This window comes from Cygnus olor, chromosome 3 (genome assembly GCF_009769625.2).
Source record: "Cygnus olor isolate bCygOlo1 chromosome 3, bCygOlo1.pri.v2, whole genome shotgun sequence".
In the NCBI taxonomy this organism is placed as follows: domain Eukaryota; kingdom Metazoa; phylum Chordata; class Aves; order Anseriformes; family Anatidae; genus Cygnus; species Cygnus olor.
This window is the reverse complement of record NC_049171.1, coordinates 76,122,825-76,138,261: the sequence shown is the minus strand read 5'-3', so window position 1 is coordinate 76,138,261 and position 15,437 is coordinate 76,122,825. Positions and strand designations below refer to the sequence as shown.

The 15,437-nt window shown below is 37.0% G+C and overlaps 1 protein-coding gene across 8 annotated transcripts in view; it reads right to left on the bottom strand.

Moving 5' to 3' along the window:
• Positions 1-8,978: 8,978 nt before the first annotated feature.
• SMOC2 (SPARC related modular calcium binding 2) overlaps positions 8,979-15,437 on the bottom strand; it is a 147,697-nt gene continuing 141,238 nt past the window's right edge. For 4 of the 8 annotated variants that reach the window (XM_040551196.1, XM_040551198.1, XM_040551191.1 and 1 more), the window contains exons 12-13: positions 13,566-13,609; positions 8,979-10,613 (exon numbers count right to left, since the gene is read on the bottom strand). In XM_040551196.1, coding sequence (XP_040407130.1) covers positions 10,590-10,613; positions 13,566-13,609 — 68 coding nt within the window. In that variant the 3' untranslated portion in view covers positions 8,979-10,589. The remainder of the gene's footprint in view (positions 10,614-13,565; positions 13,610-15,437) is intronic. The other 4 variants (XM_040551197.1, XM_040551192.1, XM_040551195.1 and 1 more) reach the window with 1 other exon arrangement.

Here is a 15,437-nt window from a genome sequence, read left to right as displayed (position 1 = left end):
TTCTTTTCTTCAGAATCAGTTCCAAAGGCTTTCTAGAGCATATGTAACCCAGCTTTGTGATGTAATCTGTAGATTTTCCATGCACCTGGAAACAGATGTATGTATAGACTGGACTGCCAACCATGTTCTTTTACTGGAAACGGGTTCTCAGGAGACTTGTACAAGGGTGGTGAAACTCAGCTGGGATGTAAGCAGTGCACATAACTTCTATGGCTCTATTTATCAGGACAGATTTTGTCCTGTATTAGAAACACCTAATCTGTTGATTGACCCTTTAACTTTGGATTATGCACTTGCTTCTCACTCAGCTTTCTTAAGATCCTTCAATATGAAATGTACAATTTGCTGACTTTTCACAATACATGGATCAACATTTTTTCTTTCTGATGATGGCCTAAACCATTACATCAGTACAGATGTCTGGATTACACATTAGATACTTTTATCCTAGCTTCACCTATGAGAGAAACATAAGATTAAACTTAGAAAAAATATATTTGGCCTGTAAAACTAGCACTGCCTTGTTCTCAAATTCCCTACCTTGGATTCACATACTTTTCATTACTCAGAAAGTCAGCCAATAAGCCCAGATACATTGCTTTGTATCTGAGGCCAAGTATGCCCTAGTCTGAGGTCTTAGTGTGAATCAAAGTTGAAGTTATGGTAGCCCTAACTTACTGCTGGCAAACGACCATTTCTCCTCCCTGCTCATGGAAGCCAGTCCTTGCACACTTCTGCAATACAAAGTAGGTCCCATCTGTTTATTCATGCCAGTGCTTATTAAGCCTGGAGGAAAGGCTGCAGTGAGCCTGGCACTGTTTGTGGGGATGGCTCATGCTGGGGCTTGTCTGGAGTCTCACTCAGCAGCTGAGCCCACAAAACTGTGTTCTAAAGTGATGGCACTGAAGCCCTGCTTTGTAATGTACCCAAGCACCACATTTAAACCTGGTGTCTAGACAGCTGTGCATTTAGCCCATCTAGCAGCACAGTCCTAACAGGTTTTTAAGGCAAAGAGCATGTCTACTCCACAGTGTATGGGGTATGACAGAGTAACACACTGCTTGCACCGTAGGATGAGGTGAGAAGGGAAATGGTAGCTTCACTTTGCAAACATGAACTCAAAGTCTGCACCCATCACACTGTCAGCCCTTGCTTTCAGAGAACTGGGCATATTTGTATTTGTATTTCAGAGTACCTTAACTTACTACCTTTGAGAGCATCTGCATGTTAACTCTCACAGGAACACAACATGATAAATTGATGCTTCCACATTCTCCTCTCAGATCTTCCTTACTCTTCAAATCTGCTTACTGCAGCTGATCTGGACACTGGTTCAGTGTTCCCAGTGAACCAGCACACAGCTGGTCTGCACAGAGTTTTAAAGAAAGGTAGAGATCTTTATGTGGTAACAGAAATCCTCCTGTGAGTTATGTTGTCTGCATAAACATAGGTTTTGCTATTAACCACAGCACTGAGTGTTTATAGGAGACAATTCACAAAGGATATGATACAGAGGGCATTGTCTTCTTATGCAGAAACATCTGTATGCATCTTCCTGTAGCAAATGTAACATCACTTGATATTAAATGTTGCTCTTCAAAAAAAAAATGAGTTGAAAGTTCACCAGAAGGCAAGTTTAAGAATAGCACAAGAAGGCATTTTACAGGTTTCCACATGTAGGTTTGCCTTTACAATTCTACCTGGATCATTTGTATTCCACTCCTTGCTATCTTCAAACAAAGACTGTCAGCCACATCCAATTATCTCATAGTTCTGTGATATACTACGACCACATGGGGGTTAAGATGAAAACAGTAAACTCCCTGATATTTATGGCAGACACTCGAGAAATGGGAACCTTCTTTTGTGAAATCATGTAGCATGACAAAACCATGTAGTAGATCAGCGCAAGCTGAATTTTGCTCCTAGAATTATGTGTAAAAGATTATGAACATTAACAAACCCTGCAATATAATTACTTCACTGGCACAATGTCATTTTGCTTGTCCTAAATTAGATATATATTTTTTTAATTTTATTTCACTGTTTTTTATTTTAAAATATCAATTGAGAGATTTATGATAGGAGCTAAAAATATTTTAAGTGCATGAAAGACAAAACATGAAAACACCATCATCAAAGCACTATCACCAATGTATTGATGCTGGAGGAGATGACCTGTTAGGTTTCTCTCAGTTGTGTTTTCTATTAGTTTAACAGCACTGTTCAATATAGACAACAATTGGTACAAGTAGGGTGTTTTGTGGTGTGAAAGATTTTTTTGAATCCCACAATAAATAAATAAACAAATAAAAAGATTCACTATCAGTTGCAATCAGCCAAGGCTGTGAATGTGCCCATTACTGGCTTCTCCCCTGTGACAGGGCCTATATTTTCCATTTGGAAACTAATGCCAACTACAGCAAGAATTTTAAGTGAAAATATCTCTCAAACTGAGTAGTAGCTGTTAGTTTCATTTCTATGGCTCATAATGACAAATTTCTTAAGCAAAATCCATCAAACGTGATGTTGAAAATTAAAAGAAAAAAAAAGTTGAAAGTGAAAGGAAGAATGTGATGATTGAGTCCCTACGCTCCAGTACTCATTTATGTGTTTAGCTACTAGTCAGTGTTTGTCAATGCCACATTTGAAAAGTTGTTTCTGTTGTCAGAAGGCACAGTTTGCAATCTTAATTCTATTGTGGAAGAAAAGCAGACATTTTGACTCTCAGCTATAGCAATTCTTTCACTTAACATAAATAAATAAATAAATAAATAAATAGAAGGATATGAAGCTTCTGATGTACCACAAAAGTCAGCATATTGCCTGGCTGGGAAATGCTTAGAGAGGTGTTTTCTCAATGTTTCTGACTAAACAGCTGTGGCATTTGGACTGTATGAAACTTGCTCACACTGGTGCCTTGATCCCTGTTTCTCACTGTGAAGAGGACACTGAGCTCTGGGAAGTTGCATGTCATAGATTTCAGGAGATAAATTATTCTTTCTTTCTATTTCAAAAAGATAAAATATAGCAGAGCTCTGGAGTCTAAAACATTTCTTTCACACACACACACCTTTGTGTGAACTCCAAGCAACTGGTGAATCAGTGCCAGTTGTCATTTTCTTACATTTTGTGGCAGTACTGCCTGGCTTGATGTGAAAAGCTTCCAGGCAGAATTTGTTCTGAGAAAGTCAATATGGACTGGCTATGCTGCTTGCTGCAAGGATGTATGTTCTGGACAGTTAAGAAGTCTTTGGGCTTAAAGCAGTGCAGCAGGAACTGGTTGTAAGCCAGGATGGCTGGCAACCCTCAGGGTCAGCCTCTTCTTCTTCACCTGGTCCTTTCCCCCCATCCACCTATAAACTGTATGTCAGCGTGTAGCTGGGCCTCTCCTCTCTCCCAGCTGCCCAGGGTATGTCTGCTTGCTATTTGCATTAGGACAGCATATGATGAACATGCTCCTTTACCTTCTCTACGGCACCTCTGAAAATATGAAATGTGAGGCACTTCCTGTCATTAGCTATTATTCAAGTCATTTTCCGGATGACTATTCAAGTCTAATGAAATCAAGCTGCTTGTCATCAGGTCATCACGGCATTTGGTACCTTGAACATAGTTCCAGTCTGAACCTGTTGTATTTTCCATAGACTCTAAAGTTCTCTTGAACATATTTCTTTCACTCTCTTTCTCTGTCTTTTTCCCTCTCACACACAGTTAAAAACCTTCAGAGTAAAGATTAAAGATTTTGAGAAGTATTTATATAATTAGTTTTAGCCACCGCAAGAGTGAACATAAAGGCAACCACAAAAAAAGACAATGAGAAGCCAGCACTCTCTTGTAATCCTTTGCCATCAATGTGTTGATTAAAGAAAATGTTGAACTGTAGGGTATCAGCCAAGCCTGTAGTGGATCTACTGGTACAATGAACAAAATAAAATAAATAAATAAATAAATCTAATTACACTTTGCTTGCATCTTTACTGAATAAGAAATACAAAAGAAAATTTATCTTTGTTGTGGTTCAGATTTCCTCATCCTGCTCAAATCTGCTCTTAATTTAGAAATATGCTGGTTTCTGCTTTCACATTTTCTTTAAATGTTGCTTTGACTTCCTGGATCTAAAGAAAGCCTTAGGATTGGCCATGAAAACAAATGTCTCTTGGAACAAAGAACTCAAGCCACCAAGATACAGAGGACCGAATTCAGACCTTATGTATTAACAGAGAAGTGATCCAAGGGCAGGCTGCACCTTCTTTCTAGGTCAGAAAGTGGATGCGCAATGTCTGAGCGAGATGTTGTCTCCAGAAAGAGGAAAGTTGTGTCCTTTTCACCTGTGTCCCCTTTGTTCTTTTTTCCTTCCAAGCAAGGTCCCTCACACTTTCTCTCTCCATGTCCATATCTTATGGGCAGTTCTGCTTTCTTCTGTCTCTAGCATTTCTATGTGTGCTTTGTTTTCTTTCTTCTTCCCTCTGTCATTTATCCCCTTTTACCTTCTCCTCACATTTCTACCAACTCTCTCTCTTTTCTTATTTGTTCAGTTTCCTTGTCTGCTCCTCCTTCACTTCCACATGTGCCTTTAACACAGAGCTCTGGCCAACCTTGCAGTTTCCCTGTGGTATCTCCATTATCCTCCTTCCATTCCTTTTCTCTCTCTGTCCCTCTACTTCACTTTTTCTTCTCTCTCTCTTATTTTTAGTAGTCTTTTTTAAACTTCATACTCTTTCTTTGTCTTCCACTTCAGCACCTCATCCTTCATATATTTTGTCTTGCAAAATATTTCTTGAAATCTATATAAAGCAGCAACAGTATGATTCTGGCTCTTGGGAGAACAGTGAGAGAGGGCCTATAGAATAAGCTTCTTCACTCAATGCTAAGAGTTTAACACAAAGAAATATGCTACAGACTGAGAGAAGCATAATTCCCATCTGCAGAGCATTAAGAAGCTGATGTGTGCAGAGGCTGCTTCATCATATGGTGCTGTAAAATAAAGAGGAATTCTTAGGTGGGAGTTAACTGAGCACATGCATTTGTTGAATGGGTGACAGGGTACTTATCAAATACCCCTTAGCTTAGACTTGCATTAACACCCCACAGCTGAACCATGATGTTCTGGATTGATCTTGATTGTTCTGGATGGATTTGATGGATTAAGAAGCAAGTAGTTAGGGTTTGTCATTCATGATACAGGGAAGGGGTTTTCAGCACTTTTTTTTTTTTTTCCCTCAGTGGATTATAACCCACCAGGGTAATAAAATCTCAGCTATGGAGTAACATCCTGTAATTTACAGTTTCTGTCATTGTGTTTTTTCTTGTGTTCTTTGTTCTGGTTCTTAGTCCCATTGATGTCCCAGCCTGGGATTTCAGAAGACTGAATCCAAGCTGTGGGTTCAGGAAGACTACCTTGGGAGCTGCATGCAGAACTAGAGCTGTTCCTCAGGTAGTAGTCAGAATGGGTTTTAGCAAGCATCAAGCTTTAGATGAATTGTCTGGTAAGTGACTGAGATATGCTAGGATATTAATTTAGGTTTCAGTGTGTTTGCATTCAGTCCCACAGCAGACTTATTTTGCAAAGCAGGATAGCACCCTATATATTTCTGCAGGTCACTAATTCACACTGCCATGGCTTCACTGCTTCAACTGTGTTGTGCAGATATAAACTGGGATAAATACCCTTACCCATATTACGATTTTCTTCTTCTGAGTGCATAGAGTGCTAAATCCATCTTTAGGCTCTAAACCTGTTAAATGAAAATGTAGCATTTCTTTGTCTCATACAGGGATAGCAAGGTACACAGAGACTATAAAATGAGACTCAGAATGAGAAATGAACGGTCAGAAACCTGTCTTCTTTCGAACAAAAATGATTTTTAAAAATAATCTCATGTTGGGAGGAAGAGTAACAATGTTGCTACTTTTCACAACCTCTGATTTTGGGATAAAATTCATATCAAAATGCCCCTTTTGAAGTCCACACTTCATGATTTTTACATAAAGGAAGGGACATGTCAACATAAAAATAAACTCTAAATCAAAAACAAAAAACCAAACAAACAAACCTTTCTAAAGCAAAATTTCATGCTATCCCTCAATCATCTGATGCTGACTGGTCATGGTTTAATGACAATAATGATCATTCACTACCTTTTTTTTCCTTTCCTGACTGACTGCCTAGAACAGATATAGGCATCTTCATAGATGGTCTTCAGGTACTGAGTGAGCTTTATGAATGTTTATAAACTGTTATTTCTGGTGTAATATACAGTTGCAGCCTTCTGCCTACAATCTCATAGACTGTGCTAATCTTTTATGAGTTATTTTCTTCATAAAGTACCCATTCCAGCTTGGAGTAGATTCTATGTCAATATGAAGCATTTTGTATTTGATAAGAAGTAAGATATTCTTTGTATTGAATTGATGTCAAGAATAAAGGGAGACTCTAGGGAAAGGATGCCTCCAGTGACTGTATTTTATGGAAATATTGTACAAATGCAGAGAACTGTTTCTCATTTTGCTCTCTTCCTTTCCAACAGGCATTGTGTTCCAGCAGCAACATTAGTAAGAGGACAAAGCATATGACAAACCAGGGAAGGTGAGTCAGAGGATAAAGCAAATGACAAAATAGGGAAGGTGAATGTAGAAAAGGCAAATGACTGCAGATATTTCTGTTGCTAAACCAGATGAAAAACAGGCTTCTCTCCCTGTTACCCCCTACATTTGACATTCTAGAGAAATGTGTTTTTCTGAATGCTTTCCACATACGCTTTTGTTTAAAGAAAAAAATAACATGCAATATTTATGTTTCTTAAACAAAGGGCATATTTTCACTTATAAAACTCAAACTGGAATAATTAAATGGGACAAAGAGTACAGTTTGTATCAGTAATTTACTATAATCGTTGTAATGTTTCAGATATCAATAAATTTAGCTAGTTGCTATTTAACGTCAAAGTAATTACTCCAAAATGACATCAATTTGCCATCCCAAAGAAAACAAAAGTAATAAACCTTTCACTTTCAACATTAAAGACTCTTTCACACCAGTTTCTAACGTAAATCCTAGTTATACAATACTCTAATGTAAATATTTGAAAGGGACAGCTAAATTATCTTTGCCAGGGAAGGTTTCTTAACCTCTATTAATCCATCTTTTATTACTACTATTAAATGAAACATTAACTAAATCTATCAAAGCTTGCACATACTTAAATATCTTTAATGAAGCAGCTTATATTTTTCTTCCTCCTTACAGCTTTCTAGGAATGCCTGCTTCTCCAGTGGCTTATGGCACTTATGAAGGTCAAAAACCTGGTCCCAGTGAGAAAAGTGTGAAGTGTAACACTTATATGCAGAGAAAATTTAGTTTAAGTCTTCTCCCTTATGCTCATATGAACTGATGGCTTTTTGCTCTCTTCTATCTTTATTATCTGAAATTATATTAGCAAGAAATATTGTAATTCCAAACACTCATATGTTGTTCAGTTCTACAAAATGAGGGTCTGAAAGCTATACTGGAAGAAGAATGAGAATTCAGTGATTTTGGTAAAATTGGAACTATGAAGTTGGTCTAATTCTAGGGGTGGGACCAGGATGAGAAAGTTATCCAAAGTGTTGACAAAACATGGAACATTTCTTACTGTGTGGCCTGTTGACTAATGGACATTGCAACAGACTGGACAAATCATTGAACTCATAGACATTTTACGAAGTTAATAGTCTTCTACTTACAACTTTATAAAAGCTCTAAATAAATCTGTTCAGCAACAGCTGGAACTAGAACAAATAATGGTCAATGAGAACCAGAACATACGTTGTGTTTTCAATAAGAACGGAATTAAAATTGCATCTGAATTGTTGCAATTCATTGAATAGGGGAAAAAGTAGAACTAATTAATTACTGTGGAACTAAATAAACACTGGTACTCTGGTGTGAGCCTGGGGGCCTATACACATAGATTCCTTTTTGATATCAAGGCTATGCTTCGTTACAACTAGAAGAGCCCAAATTTCTCTGAGTTTCACTATCCTGTGTGTATAAAGGAGATATAGGAACCAAAAGCAAATTTACCAAGCTCTCAAAAGTGTTCCATTTAGGGATCAGAACTCTAAATAGAACTATGAGAACTAGGTATTGATTGTAGCAAAATGGTGTAACCACTAAAAATTGATATGGACCATAAACTATGTGACAATACCAAAACATGTGCAAAGACGAAATACTTTGAGCTTCCATCACTGTTGAGTCATCAAATGACTCAATGTTGTAGAAGTCTGGATATCCAAGAGAATGCATATAGCATTTATTGTGATTTAATAAGCTGTTAAGGCTATTCTTTAAATAAGGAAGGCTAGTTAAAATTTGCCTCCCCACACACCTTTCCAGTTTAAATAGGCTGCCACTTCAAATTCATGGACATAGCTTTCATCTTCCATTCATAAACATAGCAAAATATTTAATTGCACACATTTGTATTGTGTCCAAAGGCCACAGTGATAGATTTAGATGATTCTTACAAAATCTAAAATTACAAAATGCTGCTATTAACTATTCAGGTATTGAGTATTCCTCATGTTTTGCCTGTTGAGTATTCCTCATGTTCTGCCTCTCTCTGCTCATCATTTCCAGTCAGGTTGAAGGTTGCCCGGCAGTTTACAGTTACACTGAGGGGAAAAGTGCCACACTGCACTTCACTAAAAGGCAAAAGAACAAGCTGAAACTATATAGAGATGGCAGCAACAAAGAATCTGGCCTCAAAATCACTATTTTGAGAAAGTAGTGGTGTAAGTAAGGCATGAATTTCAGGAGAAAATAAGGTATGAACCTAAGGAAAGAAGGCAGTAAAGGGTCAGGGAAAGAACAGAAGATAAGCGCAATATGAGGTCATGAGGTTTCTTGTAAACTTATTGCAATGGTGAAGTCATCATTGTATGTACCTGTTTCCAAAATTCTCCATGTCACAGAAGAAAAACCACTAGCATAGTTTGATAGCATACTGAGCTTTAATCTATAAAGAAGCTTAACATTATAAAAGAATAACAAATACTTTTTAAAACAAAAATACAAGATAACACATGGTTCTAACTTGGTTCCTCCTGTTACCAAAGCTTAGAGTACACATTTTCTGGGGTACAATTCCAATGCATACAGTGTTTCCTATTGCCTCAGCATATATCTATATGTTGAATTAAAATGAAACATTTTTATTTGCAACATAGCTTTTCCAGGTAAAAGCTTGAGCCAGGGTGCTATTATGATTAGCTAGTCACATGTCAGATCTCACACATTATTTAAACAAAACAAAATGAAATCACTGCTTGTTGCAACATTCCTTCTTTTCCATGTCAGTTCCTAGATGCCAGCAGTCCATCTACCACTGCATCGATCAATCCAGCTCTTTGTAACTCACAGCTGTTTAAGAGCTGAACCTTTATTTACTTGGGTTTCCTGCTCACATCCACAAGTTCTTATTCACCTCAGGCACACATACAAAAATGTTGGGAGCTGGGGGGGAAATGACAGAGAAGGTATGAAAACTTGTGAGAGCTTCTTTCAGACAGCAAGGAGAAACCCTCAGGCAGGGGTGACGTGAGTAGCCCCTCCTTAAGGCAATGCTTTATAATTTTTTCAGCTTTACCTCTAGTGGACCCCGAGGCAAAGCAAAGAGTTGATGGGGACAGCCAGGTGTAGGAGAAGAAAAGGTTGACAAAACTGTTTATCCTTCTCTGTCTCTTTAGAGTTAGATTTACAATTCTGACCTATATCAAATCTTCTATGCTTTGTGCAGAATCATGATGAACCAGACTGGAGTCACACTACTATCCACCTTACTCATTCTTGGTTTGCTGTGTTAAAAAAAAAAAAAAAAAAAGGGGGGGTGGGGGCAGAGAGAGAGAAAAACTACTACCACAACTTATATTGGCAGGCACCTCAAAAATGGATAAAAGGATACATTTTTGTACTAAAATCCTAACTGTAGAATAACTGTTTTGAATCGGTTAGTGGTTGCATTCTCATTGCATGATCTTTGGTAAGCATAATAATAAACACTAAATGAAGCAAAATATTGCCATGTGTGAAAAATCTGTTTAGTTAAAAACTGCAAAAACAAGTCAACAGCAATTTACACACTTCCCTCAGTTTTGGAAATCTGAAGCATCCAACGTTGCTCGGACAAAATTGAGAATACAGTAGACTTTTCAGCGTAACTCTACTTAAATGACAGTATTGGTTAAGAAAAACAAGGTATACTATTGAAACCAAAATACATAGAATCAGGTTTCTTTGCTAATATTTGCCAAAGAACTATTAAAAAGAAAAAAAAAAAAAAACAGTTTAAATGCAAACTTTTACATCTCCAACACGTTTTACATATTTCAGACAACAAAAGAATGCACATACATTGTATGTGATAATTTTTCAAAACTAGCCATTACATTTTCACAGATTAAAAAAAGTCTGTTTAAATATTTCATTTCTACAAAGTGAATTTACATTTTAAGTACAAAGTGCAAATACTACAGTTGTTCTTATTGCCTTTTGGTGAGGAAATCTCCCACATGTCAAAGAGATCTGCCTTGGATCAGTAAGCTGTTCACCCTTGCTTCTTAGAAACTTGCTGAAAGACAGTTGGAAAATTTTTCATTATTAATGATGTCCTCAAATAATCAAGTATAAACATTTCTCTCTTTGTATTTCAGCAGTATCCACATGCTACTGTCAGGACAAGAGTTCTGCACACACACATACACACACACACACACATGTAGGAAATACAATGATCCTGCCTTATAGTCCTTCATGGCGTATATGAAGAAGGGTATGAGCAACATCTTTACCATTTCTTACCTATGGCTGCTTTAAATTTATACGTATCAAACACACAGTTCTAGCAATTGCCTAGGCAAGTCCCTGGTGCAATATACCTTTCTATGGCATGTGATGCATACGGAATGGGCTGCTGGCCAAAGTCTTATGAACATTCTATAGTTTCCTTGTAAACTTTAGGCTAGGCTGCAAAAGATCCTTTGGGTCTTATTGACAGTATGTCAGTATGTATGTGTGTGTTTGTTGGACAGGGTGGAGCTGAGAAAGGGAAATACACCTGGTCACTGCCTCAGTTGGGTCAGATCCGTCATGTACTTGACGTCATTTAGAACAACTACTGGTGGTACATTAGTACATCTATATCTGCCTTCTTTCTGTAAGCTTCAATGTGTGTGTACAACTACAGATGTGCCCATATGTAAAAAAGTATTCAGCAATACATGCATAAGCACACATAAACATATATAACAACTACTATAACGCACTAGTCGAAAATGAGCTTTTGAATGCCCACCTCCCGAGTGATACCAATCTGATCACTCCTTCTCAGATGAGTGGTTTCTTTTAACCAGCTTCCCAGTCCAGTTCCTTTCTAATAACTTCCTTTCAAGTGAAAACTTTTGTGATGAAAGCCACCTTCTGCATTTGCAGCCTTGTATTGTTCAAGTATGAAACTGCCAACAGATGGTTTGCTGAGCCAGCCTTAATTCAAGGCTATCATTTGTCAGCAACAGCTTTTAAAATAATTGGTGCTGATTCAGCAAAATTATTGGACAAAATTAAAAAAAAATAGAAGCTCTAGGACACTTTTATTACAGATTCTGCAAGTCAGGATCAGATTACAAGAAAGGGGAGAGGGCTTGTCATGCTTCAAGTGTAATGCACGTGTGCCAGTAATTGCCATTATATAATCAAAATAACCCCTTTGAATGTTCTTGAGTTCCGACAGGATAATTGTTTTCAGGCTGCTTTGTTTAAAGTGTAAGTGATTTGTGGAGGGAACTTGAAAAGTTAAGACCACAAACATTTGTTTAAACAAACAGAAACTTATCACATCCCTCGAGCTGTGAGAACATTTTATATTCCATCAAAGGTATGTTGGAGGTCTCTGGTAAAACCCACAACCAATGTTGAGCTTGCCTTAGGAAGTGTGAACCTAACATCAAACAAATCAGAGACAAAGCAAGTAACAAATTGGCTAGCAACAATGACAGGAGGGCTTCTTTGGCTTGTGGGGAGGTTCACCCTGGGTTCAGTTTTTAACAAATTAATATAGCTTTCTGATAGATGGGAAGACATTGACCACAACTATGGTAATGAGGTATTTTTAACCAAATTCCTATTTTCCCAGATACAGGATTACCTGAGCTGATGTTATAATACCCTTATATGAATACCTTTAAAAACAATTCATCACTGGAACAGGTTCCCCAGGAATGCAGTCACAGCACCAAGCTTGTCAGAGTTTAAGAAGCATTTGGACTGTGCACTTAGTCATATGGTCTGAATTTTTGGGTAGACCTGTATGGTGCCAGGAGTTGGACTGGATGATCTTTATGGGTCCCTTCCAACTTGGGATATTCTATGTTTCTGTGATTCACTGATGTTTTTGTAGGCATTAACCATTTAATTTCTCTAAAGAATACAAAAGTGAGGCAAGAACAGTAAGAAGTTGATTCTCTTACTAAATGATTAAAATAATTGGCAGATTCACAAGTCCTTCTTCAGACACATGTAAAAGTGTCACAAAGTTGTGCCCATGTTGTCCAGAAAAGTGAATCTTTGGGATTAATGATTACAAAAATAGAAATACAGACATAAGAAGATTTTGTTTGTTTGTTTGTTTTGTTTTTTAACTTTCTTCATTATCTTCCATTTGAACCTCTCCTTTTCAATGTCTAACTTACCTTGATTTAAAAATTCTACTTTTGTGCCTTTTTAGCTCTGAATGCCATGTGTAACCAAAACTCTATGAGTGAAATACACTGGTGTTATTCAGAAGGGCAAGACAGAGTCTTTACAGAAAACGGATGCAAAAACAAATCATGGATTATGTTGTCAGGGCACTTGACATTTTATTTGTTTCAATCATTCTACAGACCAAACCAATTTTAGTTTTAACGTACATCATCAGACTGATGCAAATCCTACGTTCTCCAGCATCATTTTACAGAGTCAGCAAAGGCATTTCAAAGTGACAGCTCTTTTCTTTCTACTAAGATCTTAAAAGGTATCTAAAACCACTATAGAGCAATTCAGTGGTGTTCACAGAATATATAGATTTTCATAGGGTATGGGAAATACATGGCTTGTTGCACAAAGAGTAATTTCAATCACTGTAAGTTTGCATCTATAGTATGACACAGGAAAGTTAACAGAATTCAGTTAAAGCAAAAGGTAAATGAAGATAATGCAGCACACTTTTTAAAAGTGTATGGGAATTCTGTCATTCAGGAATGCAGAAGACTTATATGAAGGTTCAGTTACGGTCATGTAATTATCACTAGCCTGGATGTCACTTTACACTTTACTAGGAACATCCACAGGCAGGTCTATTCCACTTTGCATTTTGGTACATTTACTCTGCACCTGTAGTTGACTGAATGACTTTTCTTAGATAAAAACGAAACCAAGATTTGTTAATTAGGATGCTGATCTATGTTTTCTTGTAGAATAGCAGACTAATGCATTCTGAAGCTGCAATGATAACAGAAATGGAGATTTTGCTCTCCTCAATACTCACCTGCCTGCTGGATGAAGTGCTCTCAGTGTTGGTTTTAGGGGCTGCTAAAAGGGGGAAAAGAAAACATTGTAAACATGACTTGCAAGTTATATGTAGCATCCTAAGAACTGAAGCCCTCATTTTGAAAAAAAAGCAATTTTTAGAGCAGGGTAACTGCTAAGCTTTCAAAAAAATGAGAAAATATTACACATCTTTAACTGAAACATCTCTTTTTTTTTTTTTTTTTTTTTCCCTTTCCTCAGTATCAGCATTGCTTCTTTCATATGAAAGCTGAATAACAGCATTTCTGACCAGCTAATACATGGCATTTGCTTTGGACAGACTGCACCTATTCAGTATTGAGTATTTCAAACTTTTTAAATCTTTAGGAGTAAATATAGCCTATTATGCTTGTGGGAAAGAAGCATGTAAAAGCAAAGACTGTCCGGAAGTATTCACTTTACTTAAAGATATTGCACAGGAACAGCTCTAGCAGCCAAATATGTTGTTCACATTTAATCTGTAAAACAGCAAGATTATTGCTGCTGGCTTTTAAGTTTCTGCTTAGTGTCAAAATCCAAGATGGTTCTCTAAAAGAAGAGAGAAATAATAAAAATAAAAATTGATAAAAATAAACCAGTTATATCAGTCTGCTGCTTCATTCAACTTCACAAGCAAACTTGGGAGGCTGGGGAAGAACTTAGCCTCTTGGTTTTGTGTCAGTTTGCTAGTCAATCAAGCTGCATTCGGACAAAGACAAACTAAAGAGGACCTTAAAAAATGCTTCAGAAATTACCATTCCCCTGAGAATATATGTTTTGCAGCTCTCTGGCTTTTACATTGCTTCAAATGGTTCTCACAAGACACCTGGGTCTCACACAGAGTAACACAGTCACCTCCTTATCTCAGCTTTCACACCTCAGGTGACAGGGTCTCACCTATTCCTAGAAATATAACTCTAGCCCTAGGAAAGTGGTGATTGAATCCTTTTGTGCAAGTAAAAGGATTATCAGTAAGGAAATTTTAACTACTAAAGCAGGAGAGACAAAAAAAATACTGATATTCTAATAAAAGCTATTTTATGGTCTTGTCTTAAAAACATGTATTGTTAGGAAGGCAACCAAATGATCTAGTTTAGAAATGTTTTCCAACTGGATGCTCTTAGTGCAAAAGTATTTTTTCCTTCCCAAAACAAATATTCTTATATTTATGAGTTTTTTGGGGGAGAAGCACTCTTCTGCATAAGAATTATTATTAGTTCAGCCAAATGTGTGTGATCTTCATATAATTTAATGTATTTTAAAACTTACTATTCTGAAACAGGTAGCTTATGGGAAGCAGGAGAATCCTAATTTTTTTTTTCCCCACTGGAATGGGCACTGGAAAAAATGGATCTTGGTTTGAATCTTGCTATAGCTTTCCTTTATGTCTTGGATCAATGATGTCAGACCCAATTTCACCTAGTATAAAAGCAAAGAGTGCTGGCTACGGCAGGATAGAATTGTTTTGAGGTGGATGTTAAAATATGAAATGACTATAGTGGCCTCCATTTTAAGACACTGGATTACCAAATAGTGTAAATGAAAAAGAAAGTGTTACATTTCTTTCTTCCACATTTATAGCATAAAGACAACAATATTCAGCCACCTTCATATACAGTATTTTACCTTTGCTAAGTGAAAATTGCAAGGTATTAAGTCCACAAAATATCAGAAAAAAAAATCTTGATTTCATGTTTGTTTTGAGAGATCAATTTCTGTGAGACATGGACAATTTACTTTATTAGTGCAACATAGAGCTGTTCCTCTTTTCTGCAACATACCCTTTCTATACTTGAATATAACCATTTCCCACTTGCCATGCTCTTCATTTCCTATGACTCTTTTATTTTAC